The sequence below is a fragment of the Bos indicus x Bos taurus genome, chromosome 19 (genome assembly GCF_003369695.1).
Source record: "Bos indicus x Bos taurus breed Angus x Brahman F1 hybrid chromosome 19, Bos_hybrid_MaternalHap_v2.0, whole genome shotgun sequence".
Lineage (NCBI taxonomy): Eukaryota > Metazoa > Chordata > Mammalia > Artiodactyla > Bovidae > Bos > Bos indicus x Bos taurus.
In genome coordinates, this window is record NC_040094.1 from 40,769,456 (window position 1) to 40,792,630 (window position 23,175).

Genomic DNA, 23,175 nt, shown 5'->3' on the forward strand with positions numbered 1-23,175 from the left:
ACGGGCGAAAGCGGAACGGGGGATGGACTCTCCCCTTCACAGATAATGGGAGGAGCCTAGCGAGAGCAAGCTCTTTCCTTTCGCCGCTGCGGCCGCGGCCATGAGGTAAGCGCTCTTGTGTCTCTGATCCTGGTTGATTTTTACTTTGCGGGGCTCAGTACCGCGCCCCATACTGGAAAAGACAGGGCAGAGGCCGCCCTGAAGCGGCTGGTCCTGGAGCTTGGGGTAGCCGGAGCACACTAGCGCCCGGCCTCGAGGGGAAGTGGGTAGGGGGACGTCTCGGGAACTCTAGGCCGGGGGAGGGCTGGCTACGCGCCCTGCACGTGTCTGAGGCGACCCACTTGGGCAGAGGAAAGGCGGCGGCGGGGACTGGGCTGTGGCCCCCTTAACTCGCTGGGGCAATCTGTGACTCCGAGCCCATCCCTGCTTCCATGTGACGTAGGACAGGCCGCAAATAGGCCCCAGGCCTCTGCCTGCCAAAAGCGCGGCGATCCTAGCACTTTGATGGCTTCTGCCCCGTAGACCCATCATTAAGAAAACTTTTAAAGCTAGTTTATTGCCGAGATAAGAGACAAACGAGCCCAGGAAACAGTCCACTGGCCACAGATTCTTCACGTTAAACACTATTTTTCGTGCTGGATACCAGAAAAGGCGTAAGCCCCCCTCTTCATTCCCGTTTTATTCGCTAATCTTATTTTCTAGAGGGGAAAACAAACCCACAGACGTTGTCTACGTGGGCTGGGCAGGTTTTGTTGGGGATGCTCAGCCTTGCCCAGGTATGGTTTCCAGGACCTGATAGTGTTTTCTGCTTGTCACAGTATGCTCAGGCTTCAGAAGAGGCTTGCCTCCAGTGTCCTTCGCTGTGGCAAGAAGAAGGTCTGGTTGGACCCCAATGAGACCAATGAAATCGCCAATGCCAACTCCCGTGAGTTCTTGGGGTCTACGTTCCTCCTTTACCCTCCCCATTTCTCATCCTTTGTGCAATGAAAGGTGACAACAATTATGTTGACTGTTAACATAATCTAGCTTACAGTCCTGGCGGAGGGGTGGGGGGTCTCATAAAATGGAGGAGCCATGAAAATACGGATTGCCAGAGGTTCTCTTCCTGATCTTTGTCAGAATGACAGGATGGAAATTGATGGCAACCACTCAGTGTTAACATTAATAAATATCGCTAGAGTGGATGTTCTGTTTTATAGCTATGTGAGAAATTTTTGGAGAGACAGTACAGGGACTCGGGGATTGGGGGGAGGCCTGTAGAGATGGCCAAGGAAATGAAGTGATGAATTGGGAAGTTCAAATCTGAATATACAGTGGGCAAGTAGGAATTTATAGCCAAGGAGCATGGTGAAGGGGGTCAGTGGATGAAAAATTACTAAGAGGACGACAAACTAATGGATTTTTTTAAATAAAGAAAAATAACTAAGAGGAAACAGGTTAGGGGGTTTCTGGCTGAACTGACCTAACAGAATTCTTTAAGGAAGTGTACAGATTGGCCTGTGAGAAGCTTCAGGAGCTGATGAAAGTTTAGCAGGAATCTTTGTCAGGGAAATTCTTTTCTGTTTGGGTTTGTGTTATTGTCATATGTGCTCAGAAAATCCTTATTTTAGACTGGTAGCTAATAGGTAAGACAGAATCTGAAGGATATCTGAAGGACTAGGCCATATCTGTATACTATTTTGATCACATATCCCCAAATACGTATATTTTGAGTGCTATTAGACATCTAAAAGGATAGAAGTTTTGTTCTGTTTTTGTTTTTTTTTTTTTAAGGAAAGAAATAGAAGGTCCCCCGTTTGTACCATTTTTGAAAATCGGGGATGTGAGCCATGGCTCTGTCATGTCCTGTTTGGACTCGTGAGTTATGACTGGTGGGACTAGGGCCCACCTGACTGACCAGGTATATTGTGATTTCCCAGGCCAGCAGATCCGGAAGCTGATCAAAGATGGGCTGATCATCCGGAAGCCTGTGACTGTCCATTCCCGGGCTCGATGCCGGAAAAACACCTTGGCTCGCCGGAAAGGCAGGCATATGGGTATAGGTAAGTGTGTTCTGTTTGTTCCAAGACTTGGGGAAAGATAGGTGATTAAATGTAGACTGGGATCAATTCAGAATCTTTCCCCATTCTGACTTATTTTGAACCCTTTTCTTAGTCCATGATGCTTGGTGTGTTTTTCTGTCTGCAAATCAGAACGATGGCACTGGTGTGGGAATTGATGGTATTGGTAGAAATACCAATTGAGCACCTATACCTTGCCAGGGATCCTACTGGATACTTGGGAAATGTCATCCTATAAATCCTAACATCACTTTGTAAGGTCAGCATGATCTGGGGAGATGAAGGTCACACCGCCTTTTAAGATCTTAGAGCTTACCTGGTGCAGGCTGCCTCAGTGCGTGCCTTGGAGTATTCACATTCTGCCTGAAGTGAATGAGAGATAATTGCCTTGTTTCTGCTTCTTTGAAAATTGAGTAAATGAAAGAAGTTTAATACTTGAGATCATCTGTAAAATGGAAATAATGCTACTTAAGATGAGGTACAACTCTTGGTACATGACTCGGTGGACTATAGAGTGTTGCAGAAGTTAGTGGCTCTTGTTGTGACTAATCAGCTGGCTCTAGTAACCCAGATGCACTATGATGAGCCTGACTCTTCTTCCTAGGTAAGCGAAAGGGTACTGCCAATGCTCGAATGCCCGAGAAGGTAACCTGGATGAGGAGGATGAGAATTCTGCGCCGGCTGCTTAGACGATACCGTGAATCTAAGAAGATTGACCGCCACATGTAAGTACATTCTCCTGGCCTCACCAAGATCCATTGTGGCTTTGCTGACTTGTTCTTTGCACAGATGCAAGCTCTGTCTCATTGGCCTTGGGCGGAGAGCCATGTGTCTTACACTTTTCTTAGGAAAGTTCTTCCATTCGATCCTCCCTGCGTATACCATCAGGGTAGCCCAATATCTGCCAAGTGAGCTCTTGCTGTCTCCTAATTGTGCAGAAAGTCTTGGATGAGGGAAAGAATTCTCTGCACCAGGAGGGGAGAGGACAGGAACTCTACATGCTTAGGGGCCTTGTGTAGAAGAGCAGATCAGGGCCCACCTCTATTGATGCCATTGCTGACCAGAGCCTCTAATAACCCTTGTACCCTACAGGTATCACAGCCTGTACCTGAAGGTGAAGGGTAACGTGTTCAAAAACAAGCGGATCCTCATGGAACATATCCACAAGCTGAAGGCAGACAAGGCTCGCAAGAAGCTTCTGGCGTAAGTTCTGAGACATTTAAAATATGCTAATGTCTAGTCTTAACTTCCATGCAGTCTGTCCAGAATACAGCTGTTATGTTAGAGATACATACTGCTGTGTCTTGGACACACCCGCACGCCATCAGTGTTGGGATAGTGTGGGGCTGTTGGTTAGTTGAATCAGCTTTTGGTGTTCCCAGCAGCTCACCCATCTTTTTTTTTCCAGGGACCAGGCTGAGGCCCGCAGGTCTAAGACCAAGGAAGCCCGCAAGCGCCGTGAAGAGCGGCTCCAGGCCAAGAAAGAGGAAATCATCAAGACTCTGTCCAAGGAGGAAGAGACCAAGAAATAAAGTTCTCCCCCTCTTCTCTGTACATAGTGGCCTCGGCAATTGCATAGATCACTCATTCAATAAAAGACAAGCCTTTATCTGCCTACCTCTGTGCTTCCATAGTCTTCAGTGGGGTCTTCACTGTTTACAGGACCAGCACTGAGGACTGGGATACAGACCCTTCCCTGGGTTCCTGCTTTGTTGCTTCCTTGACTCCTAGCCTCTGGTCAGGCTCATGCCCCCTCCATCCATGGCGTGTGGGGCCTACTTTGAAGGGAGGGGAGGAATGACTTCTACCCAGGCTTTGGATATTGTGCCTCAAAACTGCCCTTTACAGCAGAGCATGAGTGGCACTTCAGACACGGTCTCAGATGTTGGTTTTTGGTTGGTATTCAGTTGTGAGTTGTACATTAATTAAAAACGACAGAAAGTAGTATGCTTGTGCTCAACTGCACTGAGGTTCAGAGTTGGAGTCTGCTGCCTTGGAACCCCAGGACAGCGGGGATTGAACCACCGCCACTGGTCCAGAAGGTGTGATCTGAACCTGAACTGCTGGCTGCTGCCTGAGCTCTTTAGACAGCCTTATTGAGATAGAACTGAAGCCATCATTTTGAGCATCCCTATTTAAAATTTCTAAACCTTTTTTTCTTTCCTTATCAGTACTGTTTCCTGTTTTGTTTTTTGCTTTATAAGCATCAAAAGGGGGCCAAAAAAGACTTTGTTGGCAAGAGTTGGAACAAAGGCACGTGACACACTTGTCAAAGCCATTCTGGGTTAACTCTGCAGATGAGAAGTAGGTTTGATTTTCCCTGTTGTATGGTAGTAATAACCAATAAATCTTTCAATAAGGTATGTGCTCTATGAGCCAGATACTGAGGCATTTACATTGACTTGCATTGGTTCTCTAACATTATAAAGTAGGGTATTTGCTTCTCCATGTTCAGATGAGAAAAGAGGTTAAGCCACATGTTGGGAGTCACCTGTTCAGCCTGAATTAGTGTTGCATCATTAGGGATGGGGAGAATGAATTTGAGATAAATAACCTGGCTTGGTTCCCAGGCCTCAAGCTTTGGAAGACTGGGCAAGAGACGTCTTTGATGGTCAGAAGGATCCAGTCAGTGGAGGATGCTTGGAAAAGCTCACTTGAATATTTTGAGTGGGTAACAGTTTGAGGGACTGGTGTCCAGGTGGAAGGGATCAGTCAACCAATCAAATACAGAAGTGTCAGCTCCGGTGAGAAGTGGGAAGGAAAGGGGAACAGCTATGACTGGTGCCCCTCCTGGTTACTTCCCTGCCTTCTACCTGTATTCAGGAGGAATTCTTGTTTTGGAGTAATGAGAAGGCCAGTAAGGGGTCTTCAGGGTGTGTAATGGGCAGGTGTGCAGATCTGCATTTGGTGTGGGAAAGGCAGGGCTAAAGTGATCTTGAGGGCAGCAGACCTGTCCCCATCTCTGCCTTTAGTCTCCTTGTCCATTCTGGACAGTAGAGAGATGGGTAACCCAAGGCAGGGAGGCACAGACAGAATAGTCCAGACAACCTCGACCACCACCCATGTGCATCAGAATCTGGGCTGAGAGGACACTGATTTGGGGTTGCCTGTTGCCACCATACCAGCCTGTGCATAGTGTATCCATAGGACCTGCTCTAAGCCTATCATTCCAAATGGGGAAGCTGTGGCCTGGAAGAAGAAGGGCTATCACCAAGCTGCTTGGAGCATGAGACACCTTCCCATGCCTGGACCAGAGGAGGAAGGGCATGGAAGGCCACCCACCTCCACCTCCTCCAGGCAGTACAGAGATGACAGGAAGGACAATTAGAACCTTCACTGGGGCTCCTGAGCCGCCCGCACAGACAAGGGTTGCCATCATGGACCAGGAGATGGTGCTATTCTCTCACAGGTCACTGAAATGAAGTTAAGTGGTAGTCCTAACAGTCGTGTCTGACGCTGCAACCCCATGGACTGTAGTCTGCCAGGCTCCTCTGTCCATGGGATTCTCCAGGCAAAAATACTGAAGTGGCTTGCCATTTCCTTCTCCAGGATCTCCCCAACCCAGGGAATGAACCCGGGTCTTCCACATTGCAGGCAGATTCTTTACTATCTGAGCCACAAGGCAAGCCAGACCACAGGTCACTGAAGATATAGGAAACTGCCTTACTTTGGTGAAGGGCTGAAGGGAGGGGGAGGGAAGAATTAGGTTGTAGGAGCCTATCTCTTGGGAAGGCTTGCATCTAATCACTTCTTTCTGAAGCTCACTCCAGGCCTAAGGTTACCTCTTTCCACCACCGGCCTCTAACCCCTTTCCAGGCAGTGCCTGGGAGGGCCCCCTCAGCAGACAGATCCCCTAAAGTAATCACTGGATCTCTTCCAGTCCTGGAGCCTTGAGAACTTCTAATGAAATGACATGTCCATTTGGGACTTTCGTCGTGGTCCAGTGGTTAAGAATCTACCTGCCAATGCAAGGGACACAGGTTCAGTCCCTGGTTCTGGAAGATTCTTCATGCTGCGGAGCAATGAAGTCCATGAGCCACAATTACTGAGCCCACATGCCGCAACTACTGAAGCCTTCGCACGCTAGGGACTATGCTCCTCAGCAAGAGAAGCCACTGCAATGAGAAACCCACGCACCGCAACTAGAGAAAACCGGCGCGCAGCAACAAATACCCAACACAGCCAAAAATAAATAAATAAAAATTAAGGGAAAAAAAAGACATTTCCATGCAACTGGTCCCATCATATAATTTTGCATACCCTTTAAAGGGGTTCATGGCCCCAGGTAAAGACTCCCTAAGCAAGTCCAGCTCCATTTCTGGAGAAGGAAACTGAAGCCTGGAGGGCCCCCCAGAACCCAAGCTTGGCTTGAACATCAGCACCCACCTTTGATTCCTTCAGATGTGCATGGGGTGGGGGGTGGGGGGTGACTCAGAGTGGGCTGCACAGGACAGATACGAGCACAGCTGCTGCGCCTGGAGAAACGCTAAGGTCCTCGGTGCTATCTCTGAGGTGAACAGATGAACCACCTGGGCTGGCTTCCCAAAGCACAGGGAGAGCTGAGGCTGGAGGTATGCGCTGTCTTCCTCGCACTCTTCAGCAGGTGCCCCCAACGTCCTAAGCATTGGGGAATGGGTGTTAAGGAGGTGGGGAGGAGGGAAGGCTGAAGGAGCCAAAGGCAGTAGGGCTAGTAAGATGGGGGGGCCTTACTCTGTCTGCATCTCCCTGCCTCCACCTCTGGTTCCCATCTTCCTGCCCTTTTAGGCCTCTTGTTTCTGGCCCCCAGACTTCCCTCCTTTTTGCATCTCCCCTAAACCTAGATAACCTTAATCTCTCAGGGTACCCAGGTTAAGCTCAGGCTGAGGTAGGGGACAGAGGGCACAGACAATAGCCAAATGGTGGGTGGGCACCACCAGGGGGTTGCTGAGCATCCTCCACCCCAGGCCAATGGTGTTGCTACTCCTGCCACCCCCAGCGTGGACACAGAGGAGGGCCGTGGCTACAGCGGGGGCACCAGCTGTTCCCAGCCCCCAGGCTGTGAGCCTGCTTTGGGTGGTTCAGCCACCCGAAAAAGCTGCTGTGTTCAGCAGTGCAGCAAATGAGCTGGGGGGAGGCGGGGGTCCAGGCCAGCTGCCGGCTGGTACAGACACAAGTGGGTGTTCAGAAGGTTTGGCTGAAAGTCTCTGACTGTCTCCAGGGGGTGAAGTCTTGATCCCTGGAGCCCCTCCAGCATCTCCAGGGGTCTCTGTTTCCATCATACTGGTTTAAGGCTCTGAGGAACCCAGGGTCAAGTTGGGGAAGAATTGAACTGGGAAGTGAGAGATAGACTTTCTGAAACCAGCTCGACCATTAATTTGCTGGGTGACCTTGGGCATGTTATGAGTCTGCTCTGGGCCTCAGCTGCTCTGTGTAAAAAAGGGACAAGTTTGGGCTGGATAATCTGTATGACCGTGGGCAAGCCGCCTAATATCTCTAGGCATCAGTTCCATCATCTGTGAAAAGGGGACACCACCGCTTTCCTCACTGGGTCCTTAAGAGGAAAAATAAGTCCCTGGCACAGCTTCCCAGACACAGTAGGTGTCTATTTGTGTGAGTTCCCCTCTTTATAAGCCTTTCCACTGGGTCTGTGACACTTTTATCCAATCCCACCATCAAGGGTCCTAGGAAGGGGAGTCACCTTCCTCCTGCTCCTCTGCTGCCTCCCTACCCGCATCATTCCTGGATGAAAGGGACCAAATAAAACATGGTTTGGGGACCCAGGGGCTGGTCCCCCCTGGCCCACCTTGATTTGGGGGTGGGGGGCTGGAAGGCAGAACCGGATGGGTGCCTATCCGGAGGAGCAGGCCTCCCACCCGCTCTGCATTCTGGCTGCACGCGGTTGCCCTGGCACCCCCGCAGCCTCTCCCTCCCTCCGCGCCCCTCTGTCTATAAATAGCCCAGGACGTGCTCGCCTGGGCGATGACGCGGCCCGGCGTGCCGGAGGGGAAAGGCGGCTCTGCCGAGCAGGTGGGCGGCGGGCACCGCGGCGGGAGGGGCGCCACCGCGGCCCCCTTGCGCCAGGCTCCCAATGATGGGCGTGATTGAGTCATCTCAGGGCCGCACGGTCCGCCAACGTATCTGCCTCGGGCTTAGGGGGCTGAGGGGGCGAGGCTGATCTCGGGTGGATATTGAGGCCGCCAGACCCTGGGTTCGGCTGGTCTCCGGGGGCACCTTTGGGTGGGCAGAAACGCGGAGGTGCATGCCCGCCCGCTGCGCGATGCAGGTCCACATCGAACTAGAAAATGACCGCAGCCCCACCCTCTCTCCCTCCGGCGTCCCCCAAACCTCCTCCTCCATTTCCTCAGATCTGGAGTGAGGAGGCGCGGGGACCCTCACTGTCAGGGCCAGCCCAGCCCCTGTATCCCTCCTCTCAGAGATGAACACATTCTCCACCTTCAGACTCTCTCCTATTTTGGTCCACACCCACCACACCTCCAGGCCCCGCCCACCCCTTCCCGTCCTCTGACCCAAGCTGATAGATACATAGAGCAGCCAGATTGGGACAAGAAACATTTAATTAGGGGTCTGGGGGCTCAGCAATGCCCCAGCAGACTCCTCATGCAGCCTCATGTACAGTGGGCATTGGGCCCGCCCCTGGGATATTGCTGGGGGGGCCTCATGGCAGCAAACAGGGCAGTGTGGCTTGAGTTCCTCCTCCCTCTGAGACGGAGAGGTGGGGCAGGGGCCAGTGGGTAGGAGGGTGTGTCCCTCCCACCACATGGGAGGGTGTGACTGTGCCCAGGATGGAGGTGGCATTGGCTGGCACGATCAAGGGCACAAGAGGAGGCTCTGAGCTTGGCGGGGAAAGGGAGGTTGGCACCAGAGAAAAGCAACCTGCAAGGGAGGGGTCCTCTTTGCGTGTCCCCACACACCCCCTCCCCAGCGTGCCTACCCCCTTCCCTTTCTGGTGGTCAAACAGAATTCATTGTCTGTCTCCCACTCCCGCTTCCTCCCAGGGCTGTGTCCTGGAAAAGGGACCAGATGCAGCCAGAAAAAGGGCCCCTGCAACGGCAGCCCTGTCCCCCACAGAGCCCCGAGTGAGGGGGTAAGGGAGGGCTATTGCAGGGTCAGTCCTGAGGGTGGGGTTCCTGGGGCAGGCCTGGCAAGGCCTGGGACAGGAACTGAGCGTTCGGAGTCCTGACAGTGAAATGGGGATTGTTTTGATCAGGTGGACCAGTGGGTTTCTGTGTGCAGGCCGCTCTTGGGTGTGTCCTCTCCCAGTGAACAAGGGTAGAGTGAGGTTGCTCTGTGGTGACTGTCCTACTCGAGAGGACAGCCTCTGATTTGCCACACTCTCCCCAGACCTCAGCCCTCCCCTCCTCTGCCCACCCAAGTTTCAAGTAACAGGAGAGAGAGCCACAGAACTTTCCTGAGAGTTGATGGAGTGACAGAGGTGATGAGACCAGGGTCCTCCCACAGCCCTGAGCTCCCTCCCGACCCAGAGCTGGGGCTGAGGGACCCAGGAGGGCCCCACTCCCAAAGTGACAGCTTCAGGGTCACACATACAAGGGCCCGAGCAGAGGCTCTGTGAGGAGAGGGGGTGTCAGGCATGCAAAGGTGTGGTGGGCGGGGATAGGCTCTCTGGAAGAGGCAGCCCAGACGTTCCTCCGGAACTTCCTCTCAGGGCTGGACTCTGCATGGCAACTGGACCGGAGGAACCCACCTAGAGTTTTGCCATTCCCTCCCACTTTCTCCTCCTCCCCACTCCCGAGTCTCAGAGCTGCAACCTCTTCAGGGCACCCCAGGACCCCAGAAATAACACCTTTCTCAGTACAGAAGGCTCCCAAGCCATGGTGAGTGGCCCCTAGGAGAGGAGCAGAGGGAACCCCCGCGAGGGGCCAGAAGCTAGGAGGGCTGGGCATGGGCAGGGGTGGCTTCTGGGTTCTCTTGGCTCCTCTCAGATCTCGGTCAGGGCATCGGCTGGAACCAGGCCCCGCTTCTTGCCACTGCTGACGCGGATGAAGCCGTCAGCATCTTTGCTCCTGCCCACGCCCACACAGATCTGAGCGGGAGAGACACAACACTAAGGCCTGGCGCTGCCTGCCTCCCTGGCCCCGAGTCCTGCTGATGCCTCCCATGGGGCCCATCCCAGGGGATGATGGGACCAGCATGTGGTTGGAGCTGGGGTGATGGGAGCAGATCCCATGAGAATCCAGGGCACAGCAGCAAGAACCAGGCGGTCAGCGGACACCGAGCAGCACTTCGGGGCTGACCTTTGAGATCAGCTGGTCTAATGCCCCTGACAAACTCCCCGTTTCCCAGAGGAGGTAACAGCGGGGAAATGACTTGCCCGTGGTTGACAATAACGTTCAGACCTAAGCCTCTGGACTCCCACCCCAACGCTCTTCCCCTAGCTGTCTCTAACATAACTGAGCCCATGCCTGTGTTGGCCACCAGCCCCAGTTCTCAGCAGTCCCACTGCTGCTGCTTTCTCTCTTTTCTTAGTGAGAATCTCAGTTCCCCGACCAGGGATTGAACCTAGCCCATGGTAGTGAAAGCCTGGAATCTAACCACTAGGTCACCAGGGACTTCTAATCTGCCCTCCCTCCTGCCCCCAGGCTCCAAGCCTCCTCCTCCTCCAGGGTGCTTGCCCACGTTCCCGCCACTTATCTCCCTCCTATGCCAGCCTCTCCAGCCATGCGGGGCCCAGGTCCTCACCTGGTTCTCCTTGAGGCTCATGTAGCCTTGTTCCTTGTTCCCAGAGAAGGGTTGGCAGCAGCGCCAAACGTTCTCGCCTGGTCTCACCCGCTGCACAAAATTGGCTGGGAAGAAGCCAACCCGGTCGCCGATCTTGCCCTGGAATGAGGCTGGCAGTGAGCACTGTGCTGCCCCAACCCCAGCTGCTTTCTCTAGACCTAATATCCACTCAGAGCCAATGCCATCATCCTGTAAATCCTGGGTTCTTTTGTGTTTGAGCCCTTAGCTGGGGGGCTTCTGGGTTGGGAAGGGCACAAGGTAGGCAAAAGAGCAAGACTGGGGCATGGAGGGGTGAAGTAAAGGCAAGACCTGAGGGTGAGCCTAGGCCTGGCTGGGTCGTGGAGGAAGGAGGGGGGATGTTAGGGAAAGTGCCCTCTAGCTCTCTGGGCTAGTCCGGTGCCTACCACGGCTCACCCTCCGCTCCCCACCCTGCCACATCACCTTCCACCAGTCTTCATTAGAGTCATCCACCAGCATGATCCGGTCTCCAGGCCTGGGACGAGAGAGTATGGGGGGCAGGGGGTAGCATGTGGGGCAGGAGGGACCTGCCCGTCCTGCATCCCAACAGTCCTAGACCCCCAGGTCCCCTGCAAGGGCACACGATGGCCCCTGTGTGACCATAGGTACACAGACACTGTCTAGGACAGAGGCCTGGCATCAGTACCAACCCTCTTGGACTCTGGCCCCTCTGTCTCATATGGGGGCTCAGTAGCCTCCAGCATGCCTGGCAGAGGCTCTTGAAGGTCCCCCTCAAACTCATGTTGCAAGGTCTGGGAGTGCAGAGCCCTGAGGTTGGAGGCAGGCAGCCCCCGGGATCGGGGTGGGGGTGGGGGAGAGGCCGGGCCGCTGGGGGACTCACTGCAAAGCCAGGTCATTCTTTTCCTGGGGCAGGAACTTGTAGAGCGCCACGTAGGAGTACATGGGCCCCACATCCTTCCGGAGGGCAGGCCTGGGGGGCTGCGAAGAAGCTCGGGGTCATGGCTGGGGGAAGGACACCTTTATTACTCCACCCACTCTCCCCTTGCCCTGATCTTGCCTACGCTGGGGCTAGGATATGGGACAGTGACAGGGAGAGGTCAGAGTCTCCTGTCTGCTGTGCCCACATACCCCTGAGGGACTGGGCCAGGGGTGGGAAGGGGGCGCCTCCTCTGCCTGCTGCACTGGAACTGCCCACCCTTGGGGAGTAGGAGTGGGCTCAACAGGCACGGGTCAGTGTTGGGAGGGGTAACACCCCTGCCTCCCATGCCTACTGACCCTGGCATTGCATATCCCTGTAGATTGAGGATAAATGATGGCACAGTGAGACTCCCACTCAACACACTCTCACCCACCTAGGGATCAGTGACAAGAAGGATGTCCCCTTCCCACCTGGCCGGCCAAGGCTCAGTGCCACCCCAGCCTCACCTGTTGTCCTGGGCTCTTCTCCTCTGGTCCTGACCCTTCGCTCTCAGCTGGGGCTGTGAATACTGGAGATGCCAGGGTGGGGCCAGAGTGTGAGGCTGAAGGTGGTGACCCCCACTGTGCTCTGTTCCTGCCCCTGGTCCCCAACCCCACTCACCGCTGTCGCCAGGGCCCTCCTCTGAGCTGCGGATGCTGCCCTCCCCATCCTCGGTCAGCTCATCCCGCTCGCTCTGGGGACACAGAGAGGGGAGGGCTCAGCCCCCTACCCTCTGGGACCCCTGCCCCCTCCCTTTGGTGTTCCCCATACCAGGCTCCTTGTGGGGGACTCAGAGGTGCTGCTGAAGCTGGAGCGGTTCATCAGAGCCAGGGAGGTGCCATAGCGCAGGGTCTCGTACACAGGGTCTACCTTCCCGCTGGCCCCTGCCGAGGAGTCACCATCAAGGCTGGGCACCTGGCTGCCCTGCTAGCTGCCCTGCTCAGCCAGCTCTAAAGTGAATTCTGCGCATGCCCCTCACCTGCCCCTGCCAGGTCTCCCTAATTGCAGTGAGAACTCCATGTCCTCCCATGGTACCCAGGCACAAGCCTGAAGCATCCTCCACCCCTCGCCCTCTGCACTGTCCATGTTCACTCCATCACCTCGTCCTGCCTCCCAAACAAGTCTAGCATCTGCTCACTTCTCTCCAGCTCCACGACTGCCAGCCTGATCCAAGCTACCAAACTGGCAACCATCATAGCTTCCCCATGGTCTCCCTGCTTCTCTCCAGCCCCTCCAATCCACACAGTAGCCAGAATGCTCTTGTGAAAACACAAAAATTGACCTTAGAATAAAGTCCAAAGACTTGTGGTTACCGAGGAGGGGTGGGGGAGGGATGAACTGGGAGTTTGGGATGAGCAGATACAAACTGTTATATAGAGAACAGATAAACAACAAGGCCCTACTGTATAGCACAGGGAACTATATTCAATATCTTGTGATAAACCATAATGGGAAAGAATATGAAAAAGAATGTATATATATATATAAAGAATGTATATAACTGAATCGCTTTGCTATAAAGCAGAAATTAACACAATGTTGTAAATCAACTATACTTCAATACACTAAACGTTAAAAAAAAAAGAATAAAGTTCAAAGAACACTCTTAAGAGGGACCCTAAGGCCCTGCACCCAGAGTTCTATCTCACCCTCTCACTCCCAGGCTCATTGTCCCTTTTCTGCCCCTTCCTGCTTCCGGCCTGCCTTCTGTCCACACTGGTCTTCCCCAGATCCTCAGGTTAATTCCCTATCCTTCAAGTTTCCTGGATGCCTTCTTTGTCTCTGCGGATGAGTGGATGCCTTTTTATCCTCTCTTCGTTTCCTATCCTTCGGTTGCAGGCATTCACCAAATGGTGGCTAATTGATGATTTGTGTAATTATCTATTGCATGTCTAGCTCCCTTACTAGACCATGAGCTCCACCTTATTTAAGACTGTGTCCCTGTGTCTAGCACAGTGCCTGGCACTTAGCAGGTGCTCTATAAAGTTTTTGTTGAAGGATGGATGGATGGATGAACGGATGAATCAACTCTACATTCAGGACAGAAGCATCCAAAGAATTAGGGGGAGGGGAAGATGAAGAAAAATCTAAAAAAATGAAAAGGGAGTGGTAGCTGTGCCAAGAACAGGCAGTGCCAGTGTAAGTCAAAGCCCATCTGAGGAGTGTGTGGGTCTCTCCTCACACCACAGGGATGAGGGACAATGCTGGACACTCACCAGTGGGTGGGGACTCCTTGCTCATGGCACAGGCTGGCGGAGGCTCATGTACCAGGAGTGGGGAGCTGAAGTTGCGGCGGAAGGAGGAGGACTGTGGCAAAAGCAGGCAGAGAGAGGGTATGGAGAGGTCACAGCCCCCGAGAGGTGCTGGCTTTCCCCAAGCCCAAGCACCCCTCGACCTGAGGAATCAGCCCTGAGTGGCACTCAGAGCCCCAGAAGCCAAGCCTGGGAGCACCAGTCAGCCATCTCCACGTGGTCCCCACTCACCGTCTTGCCTGGGCATTGCTGGTGGGAGATCTCCTCAGAGCACCAGAGGTGGACACTGACTTTACATGTCTTACACCGCAAACCCTGCTTAGAGTTTCCTGGGAAGAACAAGAGGGGTGGTCAGTGACAGGGGATGGTCAAGATAGGTTACATCCATGGGCAAGGAGCAAAGGAGGTAGGTTAGGGCGTGGAGGGAGCAAGGGATTGGGCTTCCTCATGGCAGCCTGGGGCCAAGCTCTGAGAGCTGACCCCGATACAGTCAGGGTGTAGCTGACCCCCAGCTTGAGACCCCCCCCCCCACCCTCAAGGGTGCTATGTGTCCGCCCGCGTGGAGGGGCACAGTTAGGTCTGGGGACCATGAATAGCTGGAGCCTTGACTTCAGGCAATCCGTTCCATGGGCCCACTCCCCACACCCACCCTGGCCCCTTCTGTTGCCACCCCGGCACCTACCCACAATGAGCTGGTGGCACAGCTCACAGGGGCTGGCTCGCTTGAAGACGTGTTCCTGGAAGCTGTGCAGCCTCACTGGTTTGAGTGGTGCCAAGGGGCGTGGGACTGGGCAGGGGGATGGGGCGGGAGTGGGCAGGCCCCGGTCTGCGGAGGCTGGTGGTGGGGTAGGAGGGGGCAGCGGGGTCGGGGGCGTCAGCAGCACCTCAGTGGGGCACTTAAGCTCAGAGCCGGAGCGAAATAAGAAGTTCTCAACGCTCTTACTTCGGAGGATGGTCTTGAGAGAAAGAGAGCGCTTGAACCGCTGGAGCTGAGAGAGGAAGAGGGATGGTGAGCCTGGAGGGGGCTGGCTCCCGGGGGTCTCTCCTCGGCCAGCAGCAGCCTGAAGGTGAGAGCCAGAGGTGATACAAAGCTTCTCCTGAGAGAGAGGCTGCCAAGTTCCAGAAGGTAGGTCACCACCCCAGGTGCCCACAAGAGCCAGGCAGGGAAACTCCTCTAGCAAAGGAGTTCTGACTGGAAAGGCTAATTAGGAGTGGTGGGGACTGTGGCAAACTGTATGGCCAGCAAGTAACTGCTGATCTCCTATACCAGCTGAGGCTAGTCTATGTGAGCAGCCCAGCATTGCCAGGGTTCTCAATTTTTTAAAAGAAATCTAGACTTTTTTTTATAAATGTAATTTTTTTTTGGGTAATTTTATTTTACACGGCATGTGTAATCTTAGTTTCCCCATCAGGGATTGAACCTGTGCCCCTTGCAGGAGCATACAGTTTTAACCACTGGACCACTAGGGAAGTTCCATATAAATGTGATTTTTTAATAAAAAAAGATTAATGTGCTTAATGAACTTATGAAATTTGAAGTCAGTTAAGAGGGACTTCCCTTGTGGTTCAATGGTTAAGACTCTGCGTTTCCACTGTGGGGGGTGGGGGCTGGGGGGTGATGAGGGGGTTGGGGGGATGGTCATGGGAAAATCCCCCATGCTGTGTGGCCAAAAAAAAAAGTCAGTTAAGAAATTGAGACTCTTATGTGAAATTGAATAGAAACAAAGTCAAGAGGTTTTATTCCTTTTTCTTTGCAGAAATGGTAGTATAGTATTTCTCCTGTACCTTGCTTTTTTTCACTTAACAGTAAATCTTGGAAATCATTCCATACCAATACACAAAGAGTTTCAGCATTCTTTTTTAATGGCCACACAGGAATTTTATTGAATGGGTGTGCCATTTACTTGAGTTAACAAAGTAATACTTTGGGGGCCCAAACAAAACATGCCAGGTCCTCAGTTCTTGCACAGGGAGAGGGGCGTGGTTGCTCTGGACTCTCATCCTCAGTGTTGATTCTCCCTCCGAAACACCTCTCCAGCCTATCCCTTGCAACCTCTCAGCACCCCCAGAGCCTTGCCCTAGTTCAGGCTCTGGCACCCTCAGTCTGGTTCAGGGCTATAACTCTTTGCCTCCACCTTGTCCATCCCCACCTGTTCTCCATGCAGCAGGAAGGTGACCCCTGACAATGCAAAAACCATTCATGGCTCCTCAGGACTCAGTCAAGGCCTTTATGCCAGCCAGGGCACTACTACTTGGCCAAATCCACCCTTCCACCCCATGCCTTCCACCTGAGTTCAGACAAAATGACTTGAACTCATCTGTATTTTATGCTTCTGGGCGTTTGACACGCTTGTCCTCTTCTCTGCCTTATCCAATTATGTCTCGCTTTCTATCCTCCAGGGTTTCCTGTGACTATTCTTCCTCGGGGGAGCTATCTCTTCTGTAGGGATTCCTTTTAGTGGGACCACATGAGCGCTCCGATCAGGTTTATGCTTTGTCATTTACTTCTCACTTCTCCAGGAGGTTGTGAGCCCCTGGAGAGCAGGGAAAGTTGCTTCAAATCCCCATAATGGGCTTCAGCACATAGAAGATGCTCATTCCATGTTTGTGGAATAAATGATGAGCAAGTGGCTTGAACCCTAAACAGAGTGCATGTTCTGGAGCATAGGATGGATTCTGCATGAGGCCAGAGCACATTGGCCACCTGATGTGAAGAGCTGACTCATGGGAAAAGACCCTGATGCTGGGAAAGATGAGGGCAGGAGGAGAAGGGGGCCACAGAGGATGAGATGGTTGGATGGCATTACTGACTCAATGGACATGAGTTTGAGCAAGCTCCTGGAGTTGGTGAAAGACAGGGAAGCCTGGCATGCTGCAGTTCATGGGGTCGCAAAGAGTCGGACACCATTCAATGTCGGAATAACAATGACAAAGAGCTATTTCTACTGCACACCCGAACATACCCTTATTCTGCCTGGAATGAAATCTGGACGGCTCTACCCAGACCCTTGCCCCACTCACCTCCTGTTCAGAACCCTTTCTCCTGCCCACTTCTTTTCACTGGTGATTAAAAAAAAAAAAAAATGGGGGGAGGGGACATAGGGCAGGGAGACTTGGCCCAGGTTCCCAGCTGGGATACCAGGCAGCCTGTGTGCCATGGCTGCCAGCTTGGCAGCCATGCCAAGGGGATGGAAGCAGAGACCCCTCTAGCCCTGGGGAGGCCAGTAGGCCACAGGACAAAGGGGAAGCAGAGGGGGAAATGTTTGGGCACAAGGTGGGTCCTGGTGTGCCAGCTGAAAGGCCAGACAGAGCCCTGGGGTGACTGGCATGTTGAGCTGCCCAGCTCCTTCCAAATCCAGTTTCCTGGCCAGTACTGTGGGCTTCTTTGTGTGTCTCTGAGAAGCAGGGCCCCAGGCCCCAGATGCCAGGGTGCTGGGGCAGAGGTAGAGGCCCAGAGGGACAATTAATTAGAACACAAATGTGTTCTATGGGCCAAACGTGGCTCTGGAGGCTCTGACAGGCCTGGAGGCGGGTGAACCAGCCGCTGCTCTGCCCAGGAGTTGTAGGCAAAGAGCACAGGAGGCCTCTGGGAGGACAGGCTGAGGGTGGGGGCAAAATGAAACCTGCTCCTGAAGGCAAGTCACTTCACTTCCTCTCTCTGAGCCTCAGTTTCCCTACCCCCAAGAGGAAGGAGGCAGGGTTAGGTGCTTTCTAAGCAAGACGGAAAGCAAGAATCTGAAAACCCCAAACCAAAAACCTAAACATATGGGGGACTTCCCTAGTGGTCCAGTGGCTAAGAGAGGGGACCCAGGCTGGATCCCTGGTTGGGAAGCTAGATCCCACATGCCGCAACTAGGAGTTTGAATGATGCAACTAAAATGGAGACCCAGTGCAGCCAAAATAAATGAATATTAAAAAACAAAACAAAAAACTAAATTTACAAACATAATGAGAGGTGGTTATTATCAGAGTCCTGGAATGGATATGCAGCATCTCATTAACCTTCCACCATCCTCTGAGGTAGTGATAATTATTGTCCCGCTTTTCAGGATGAGGAACTGAGGGGTTAAATTACTCACTCATTATGCGTCCTCAGCTGCTAAGGAGCAGAGCTGGGACTTGAACTAGTGGCTTTGGCTACTGAGCCCAAGGAGTAAGGAGCCCTCTGCCTTGGCCCTCACCTCTGCCCCTCAGTTGTGCCATGGGCTTGTCATGAGATGTAAGCTTAGAAAGACTGGCCACCTGGAGCAATGCCCACCCTGCACCACTCTGGCCACAGCCCCTCAGAATTGTTGTCTGACTCTGTTGGTCACCTCTTGTGACGGCAAGAGCACCCTCTCTTGGGACAGTCATTCCATCTTTGGGCAGCTGCAATCGCTGGAAAGTGCTTCCCTATATAGAGCTGAAACCTGCCTCCCTGCCTATCAGCCCTTGTTCCTCCCTTGGCTCAAGAAAGGGCTACTCCCGCTTCCGCACATCAGTTCTTCAAATATTTGAAGACATCAATCATGTTCCCCCCTTCTGAGGCCATTATTTCCAAAGTAATCCTCACAGGATGAGGTTTCAAACCTCTCTTCTGTCCAGCCTGTGCCCTTTCCTGGTCCCTGCCTGGCCTTAGTGCCAGGAGCCACCGCTGCAGGGGACCAGAGGCCTCTGGAACAGACTGTTCCTCAGCGCCGGGGCAGTCCTGACTCTGTCCCAGATCCCAGGAGGGTAGAGAGGCAGGAAGGAATAACACCTGGGGTGGCTGGCGGATGTCAAAGTCTGTGGCTGGAGGGCAGATGCAGGCATCTCTGCCAAATGGCTTAATGCCTGCCCACTCCAGAGACATCTGCCTTGGCCACCCAAACCTCATCTTGGCTCAGCCTAGCCAGGTATTTCCACTCCTGGAACTCTTAGTTTCCAGGGAAGACCTCCCCACCACTATCTTTTTGGTGCCCCTACTGTCCCAGGACCCATTCCCTGACAGGAGAAGTTGCCATATACCCTGGCAAACGGGCACATCTGCATCCCATTTCCTCCCCACCTCCCACCCAATCACCGCCAAAGCACCAGGAGCTTGTCTGGCTTGGAGCCTGGACCACCAGGCCTGTCATTCTGAGTCCCCTCTTGGAAGCAGGGCCTGGCCTCCCTGCCTCCTCCCCACATCTCCACACCCTGGATGGTCCTTTCTTCCCTCAGTTCCCACCAGCTCCTGAAAAGGTATCAGGCAACTGGCAGAGGGGGTGGCAGATGTGACACAAGCTGACTCAGATGGCAGAGCTGGCATGACAAGATTTCCCCAAGAATGGCACCAGAAGGGGTGATGGCAGACCCCACGAAGTAGGATGGGATGGGGACCCAGAGAGGGCAATGCTGACGCGAGGAAGCTCACTGAGTACCTTAGGTTTAGGAGTGACACCAACCTTAGAGTGGGCAGGAGGCTGAACTTGGGCTGCAAGAAATTCCCAGGGACCCCCAAACACTGATAAATAAGTCTGGAATGTTGGCTTCACTGCCTAACAGGCACCAGCCTCCTCTGTTGTACCTGCCTCAAACTGAGCTGGGTGGGCAGCAATCAACCCTCTCCCTTCCTTCCCCTCCACCCCCACAGTCTGAAGACAGAAGCTTCCTTGGGACAAGTTGAGATGGGGGATGGAAGGAGGCTGGCAAAGGTTCTGAATTCTCTCTGCCCACCTCTGCTGTCCTGAGTACCTTCCCCCCAAAGCCGAAGCCCGGCCCGTGTTGTTATTATGGAGCCCTTCATAAGTGAGGTACAGGGAGGGGGTCAAAGGGGCAGGGATCCAACTGACCTGGTACAGAGGGACCAGGTCAAGTGTACACTCTCTTCCTTCCCTGCTCCTCAGATCCCCATGGCTCAGATCCAGAGGTGTTGGAATGAGATGGTCCTTGGACTGGGAGAAATGAGGTGCAGACCTGCCAGCCCTGCCAGCCCCACACAGCTGAGCTTGCTGATTGCTGAGGCAGCGCTGCCCAGCACTCCTGCCTGCCTTCAGAAAGCCCTTAAGGAGGGGGCAGAGTGGCCAGGCCGTGGTGTGGGAAACAGGACAGGATCTGAGAGGCCCCAGTGCCCTGGGAAGCAAGCAGGGAGGTTGTATGCGTCTGTCCAGGGTGATAAGAAGGCAACTGAGGTCAGGCTCACTGGAACTCAGAATGGGGCTCTGTTCCTGGGACCCTCTGCTTGAAAGAAGCTGTCACAGTTATTCCAAGCAATATCCTCCCACCTCAACACCTCATTCTTCTCCCAATAGACCTGACTGTCTGAAGGGGAGTTAACTCTGTGGTCTGAGAGCCCAAGGTTTCCAGTTCTCAGAAGGGAGCAGGAGAAGGCCAAGTGTGAATCTGAAGTCTTGGATATGGAGACCCACTGGATCCCTCCGGTTTAGGGACAGGAAGCCTACCTGGGGTGCCTAAGCCAGACTCCATCCACTCGGGCCCTATTCATCTTTCCTTGGTCATTTCCTGGATGACCTTGACCTTGAATTAACCTCATATCGTGGGAAGTAGTCCAGAATTAGGAGGAGGATGGGCATGGGAAATAGCTATAGATGAACTAGTGATACCACGGGGAGCCAAAGATGGCACCCATTTCTGGTCCGGGCTGACCCCCTCCTCATCTGGGTAACAGAAGCCAAGTGGGAACCAATTACCAGGGTGGAAGGGAAAGGGTAACCTTGGCCTGAAGTCTGGGGAGGGGACAGAGAGGACTGCCCCCTCTCTCCCCATCCCCAGGGACCCTGCTCAGGTTGCTTCCCGCACAACTTCTTGTGGGTCAGCATCTAGAACTTGGGGAGGCAGCAGACAGATTAGAGGCGGGGGTTGCAGAAAGTGAGCCCTGTTGTGTTCTCCGTCCCCCTCCCCGCCCCCAGCCCCTTCAGCGCCAGGAGTCTGGGCTGCGCCTGACTTCATTGGGGAATAATTTATTCATTGTGACTCCCGCAGGAGTAACAATCATACCTAATTAGGGTTAATTATGACATTCATTAATTATGATGACTTCCCTTTTTGCTTCTACCCGCTCCCCACGCCCCCACTACCACCCAGCCCCCGTCCCGCTGGCAGGGGGGGTGGGTCTGCCTGTCTTTCTGCTCCGGAGCTGCAACGACAGTCCGCGGGTCCCCGCCCGTGATGGCCCGCGCTGCCGCAACACCCAGCGCGAACTCGGAAGCTGCGCACCCTGGGGCCGCGGGCTCACGTCGCCGAGCCTAACCGGGCTGGGAGGAGGGAATGTCGGACTGCGGCGGGTCAGAGAGAGCCATCTAGAGACTCTGAGATAAACACGCAGAGGACCCGGGAGAGACGCACAGAGAGATACTAAGGCAGAGACAAACAGGTTGTAGAGACACGGGCAGAGAGAGGGGGACAGACTGAGCTACAGGCGGAGACCTGGCGGGCACAGGAGAGGTGCGCCTGGCGCGCACACTCGGGCGCGTACACCGGCCCACACCCGCTACACACCGCTACACACTCCCTCCGCTTTCGCTGCGCCGACTCCCTCCAACAAAGCCGAGTTACAACCTCCCTGGAGGGTCGTGGGGGAGCTCCGCTCATCACGCGCGCAAGGGCGTGTCGTGTTTGAGTGATGGGAGCTGTTTGCGGTCCCTCATCCGAACCTACTGCCCCTGGGTCGCCGCGCGGAGCGTTAGGGACCAAACGGGCCCTTCTACGGTGACTCCAGGGCACCGGAGGCCACAGTGGCAACTGAGTCGGGAGGAGGATGCCCCGGCTGGGGGCGCACAGGGCAGGGGTCCAGGCCTCGCGCCTCTCGAGTTACCTTGGTTTCCTGGAGGGCAGAGACGGTCCCCGGGGGGGTGTGGGTGGCAGCGTCATCCGGTTCATTCTCCTTCTCGCTCATTTCGGTCATGGTTAGGGGAGACGGGAAAAGAGGGTGCCGAGACCCGACGGCAGCCCACCTGGAAGCAGGCTAAGGGTGGCAGGCGTCTCTCCGGGACCTGAAGCCCTTAGAGACAGCCCCCCAACCCAGTGAACCCCTGGAGAAACCCGCCCAGGCAAAGCAATCCCCACTCCCGGGTGCTGGCGGAGAAAGTTCCTGGATTGGTGGGTGAGAGGAGGCAATTATACGGAGCCGAGGGAGCAGGACGACCCCAAGAGTGAGGATCAAGGGTCTGAAGAAGATGCTGCTCGGAGCGATGAGAGGAGGGAAGTGGGGACTCGGGCAGGAACCGAGGAAGGAAGCGATGGAGCTGTCAGTGTCCGGCCCGCTTCGCTGTCCTCTGCGCCCGCCCCCCACCCCCTCCCCCTTCCCCTCCCCTCGCCGGCCCCAGCCGGGCACCCGGCGGCCCCTCCGCCCAGTCCTCGCCTCCCAACTTTGATTTAGGAGGTCGCCTGGTCCCTCCCCCTTCCCTCCGCCGCTCCCCCGCGCCGCTATGCAAATCAGGTTCTAAGCTATTGGCTGCTGCGGTGGCCAGGAGGGCGAGCTGGGCGGAGCTTTGGGGGGCTCGACAAGATGGGGAGGAGCTTGGAGGGTAAAGAAGTGGAGGGGGCAGTTTCACACTGAAAAATCCGGAATGGGGGTGGGGGAGCATGACAAGGTTGAAGGAAGGTTCAGGAGATCATATTAGAGTCTGGAAGGGTTAGAGGAGGATAGAAATAGGTTGGATTTGCAGAAGGAGAGCCGAGAATGAGATGAAGGCAGGACTTCTTGAGAGTGAAGAGTGGGGAAGCTTCCACCCCATTAACTGGATGTCTCTGCCCTGGAAACATTCTCTCCAAATGTACACATCCTTGGACTGTGCGGTAGGGGTTTCTTCTGCAAAGTATAGATAACTTAACACCATGTGTCAAAGGCCAGCCCTGTCCTTGAAAGCAGGACGACATGGCTTTCCAATCCTGTTGTCTGGACTTCAGCAGAGAAGAGACCTCAGTCCCCACACTTGAGGTCCCCAAACCTCTCCAAGACACTCCCCCTCCTAAAGATCCTACCACAAGTGAAGTTAGATGGGGGTAGGGAGAGGTGGACCCTCCAAAGAGTCTTCTGTCCACTTGATCTGAAGCTACCTCTGCTAATGCATGTCGCTCACCTGCCATTTCCTCAACTTCTCTGCTCTCCCCTCCTGGCCCTTCTGGCCCTTCATCTCTGGGCCTGTCCAAGAAAATGGAGGGAGGCTGGAGATTGAGAGAAGCCTTCCCTGGGTGTGGGTGGAGAGACTTCTGGGTCTAAGTCCCCTTC

At 54.2% G+C, this 23,175-nt stretch overlaps 2 protein-coding genes across 4 annotated transcripts; one reads left to right on the forward strand and one right to left on the reverse strand.

The window, feature by feature from the left end:
- On the forward strand, positions 1-3,677 carry RPL19 (ribosomal protein L19). Its single transcript, XM_027517718.1, has 6 exons — positions 1-105; positions 819-925; positions 1,920-2,042; positions 2,665-2,785; positions 3,153-3,263; positions 3,469-3,677. Exons 1-6 carry the CDS (start codon positions 101-103, stop codon positions 3,590-3,592), a joined length of 591 nt encoding a protein of 196 aa, XP_027373519.1. The 5' UTR covers positions 1-100; the 3' UTR covers positions 3,593-3,677.
- A 4,919-nt stretch (positions 3,678-8,596) lies between these two features.
- Positions 8,597-22,230, reverse strand: STAC2 (SH3 and cysteine rich domain 2). Of its 3 annotated transcripts, XM_027518447.1 has the most exons (12): positions 21,760-22,230; positions 19,778-19,879; positions 14,668-15,046; positions 14,217-14,314; positions 13,950-14,040; positions 12,505-12,617; positions 12,355-12,427; positions 12,201-12,262; positions 11,656-11,753; positions 11,238-11,289; positions 10,758-10,895; positions 8,597-10,101 (listed from the first exon to the last, which is right to left on the reverse strand). In XM_027518447.1, exons 1-12 carry the CDS (start codon positions 21,847-21,849, stop codon positions 9,997-9,999), a joined length of 1,401 nt encoding a protein of 466 aa, XP_027374248.1. In that variant the 5' UTR covers positions 21,850-22,230; the 3' UTR covers positions 8,597-9,996. The 3 variants fall into 3 exon arrangements, with proteins under 3 accessions (XP_027374248.1, XP_027374251.1, XP_027374250.1); XM_027518450.1 differs by lacking the exon at positions 19,778-19,879 and having other exon boundaries at positions 14,668-14,974; XM_027518449.1 differs by lacking the exon at positions 19,778-19,879.
- Positions 22,231-23,175: the final 945 nt, after the last annotated feature.

Coding starts and splice junctions, on each gene's coding strand:
- RPL19 (XM_027517718.1), top strand. Junction 926..1,919: donor AATCGCCAATGCCAACTCCC/GTGAGTTCTTGG, acceptor GTGATTTCCCAG/GCCAGCAGATCCGGAAGCTG. Junction 2,043..2,664: donor AGGCAGGCATATGGGTATAG/GTAAGTGTGTTC, acceptor TCTTCTTCCTAG/GTAAGCGAAAGGGTACTGCC.
- STAC2 (XM_027518447.1), bottom strand. CDS start 21,849: ATGACCGAAATGAGCGAGAAGGAGAATGAACCGGATGACGCTGCCACC. Junction 14,041..14,216: donor AGCAATGCCCAGGCAAGACG/GTGAGTGGGGAC, acceptor CTTTTGCCACAG/TCCTCCTCCTTCCGCCGCAA. Junction 10,896..11,237: donor CTAATGAAGACTGGTGGAAG/GTGATGTGGCAG, acceptor GCCTCATTCCAG/GGCAAGATCGGCGACCGGGT.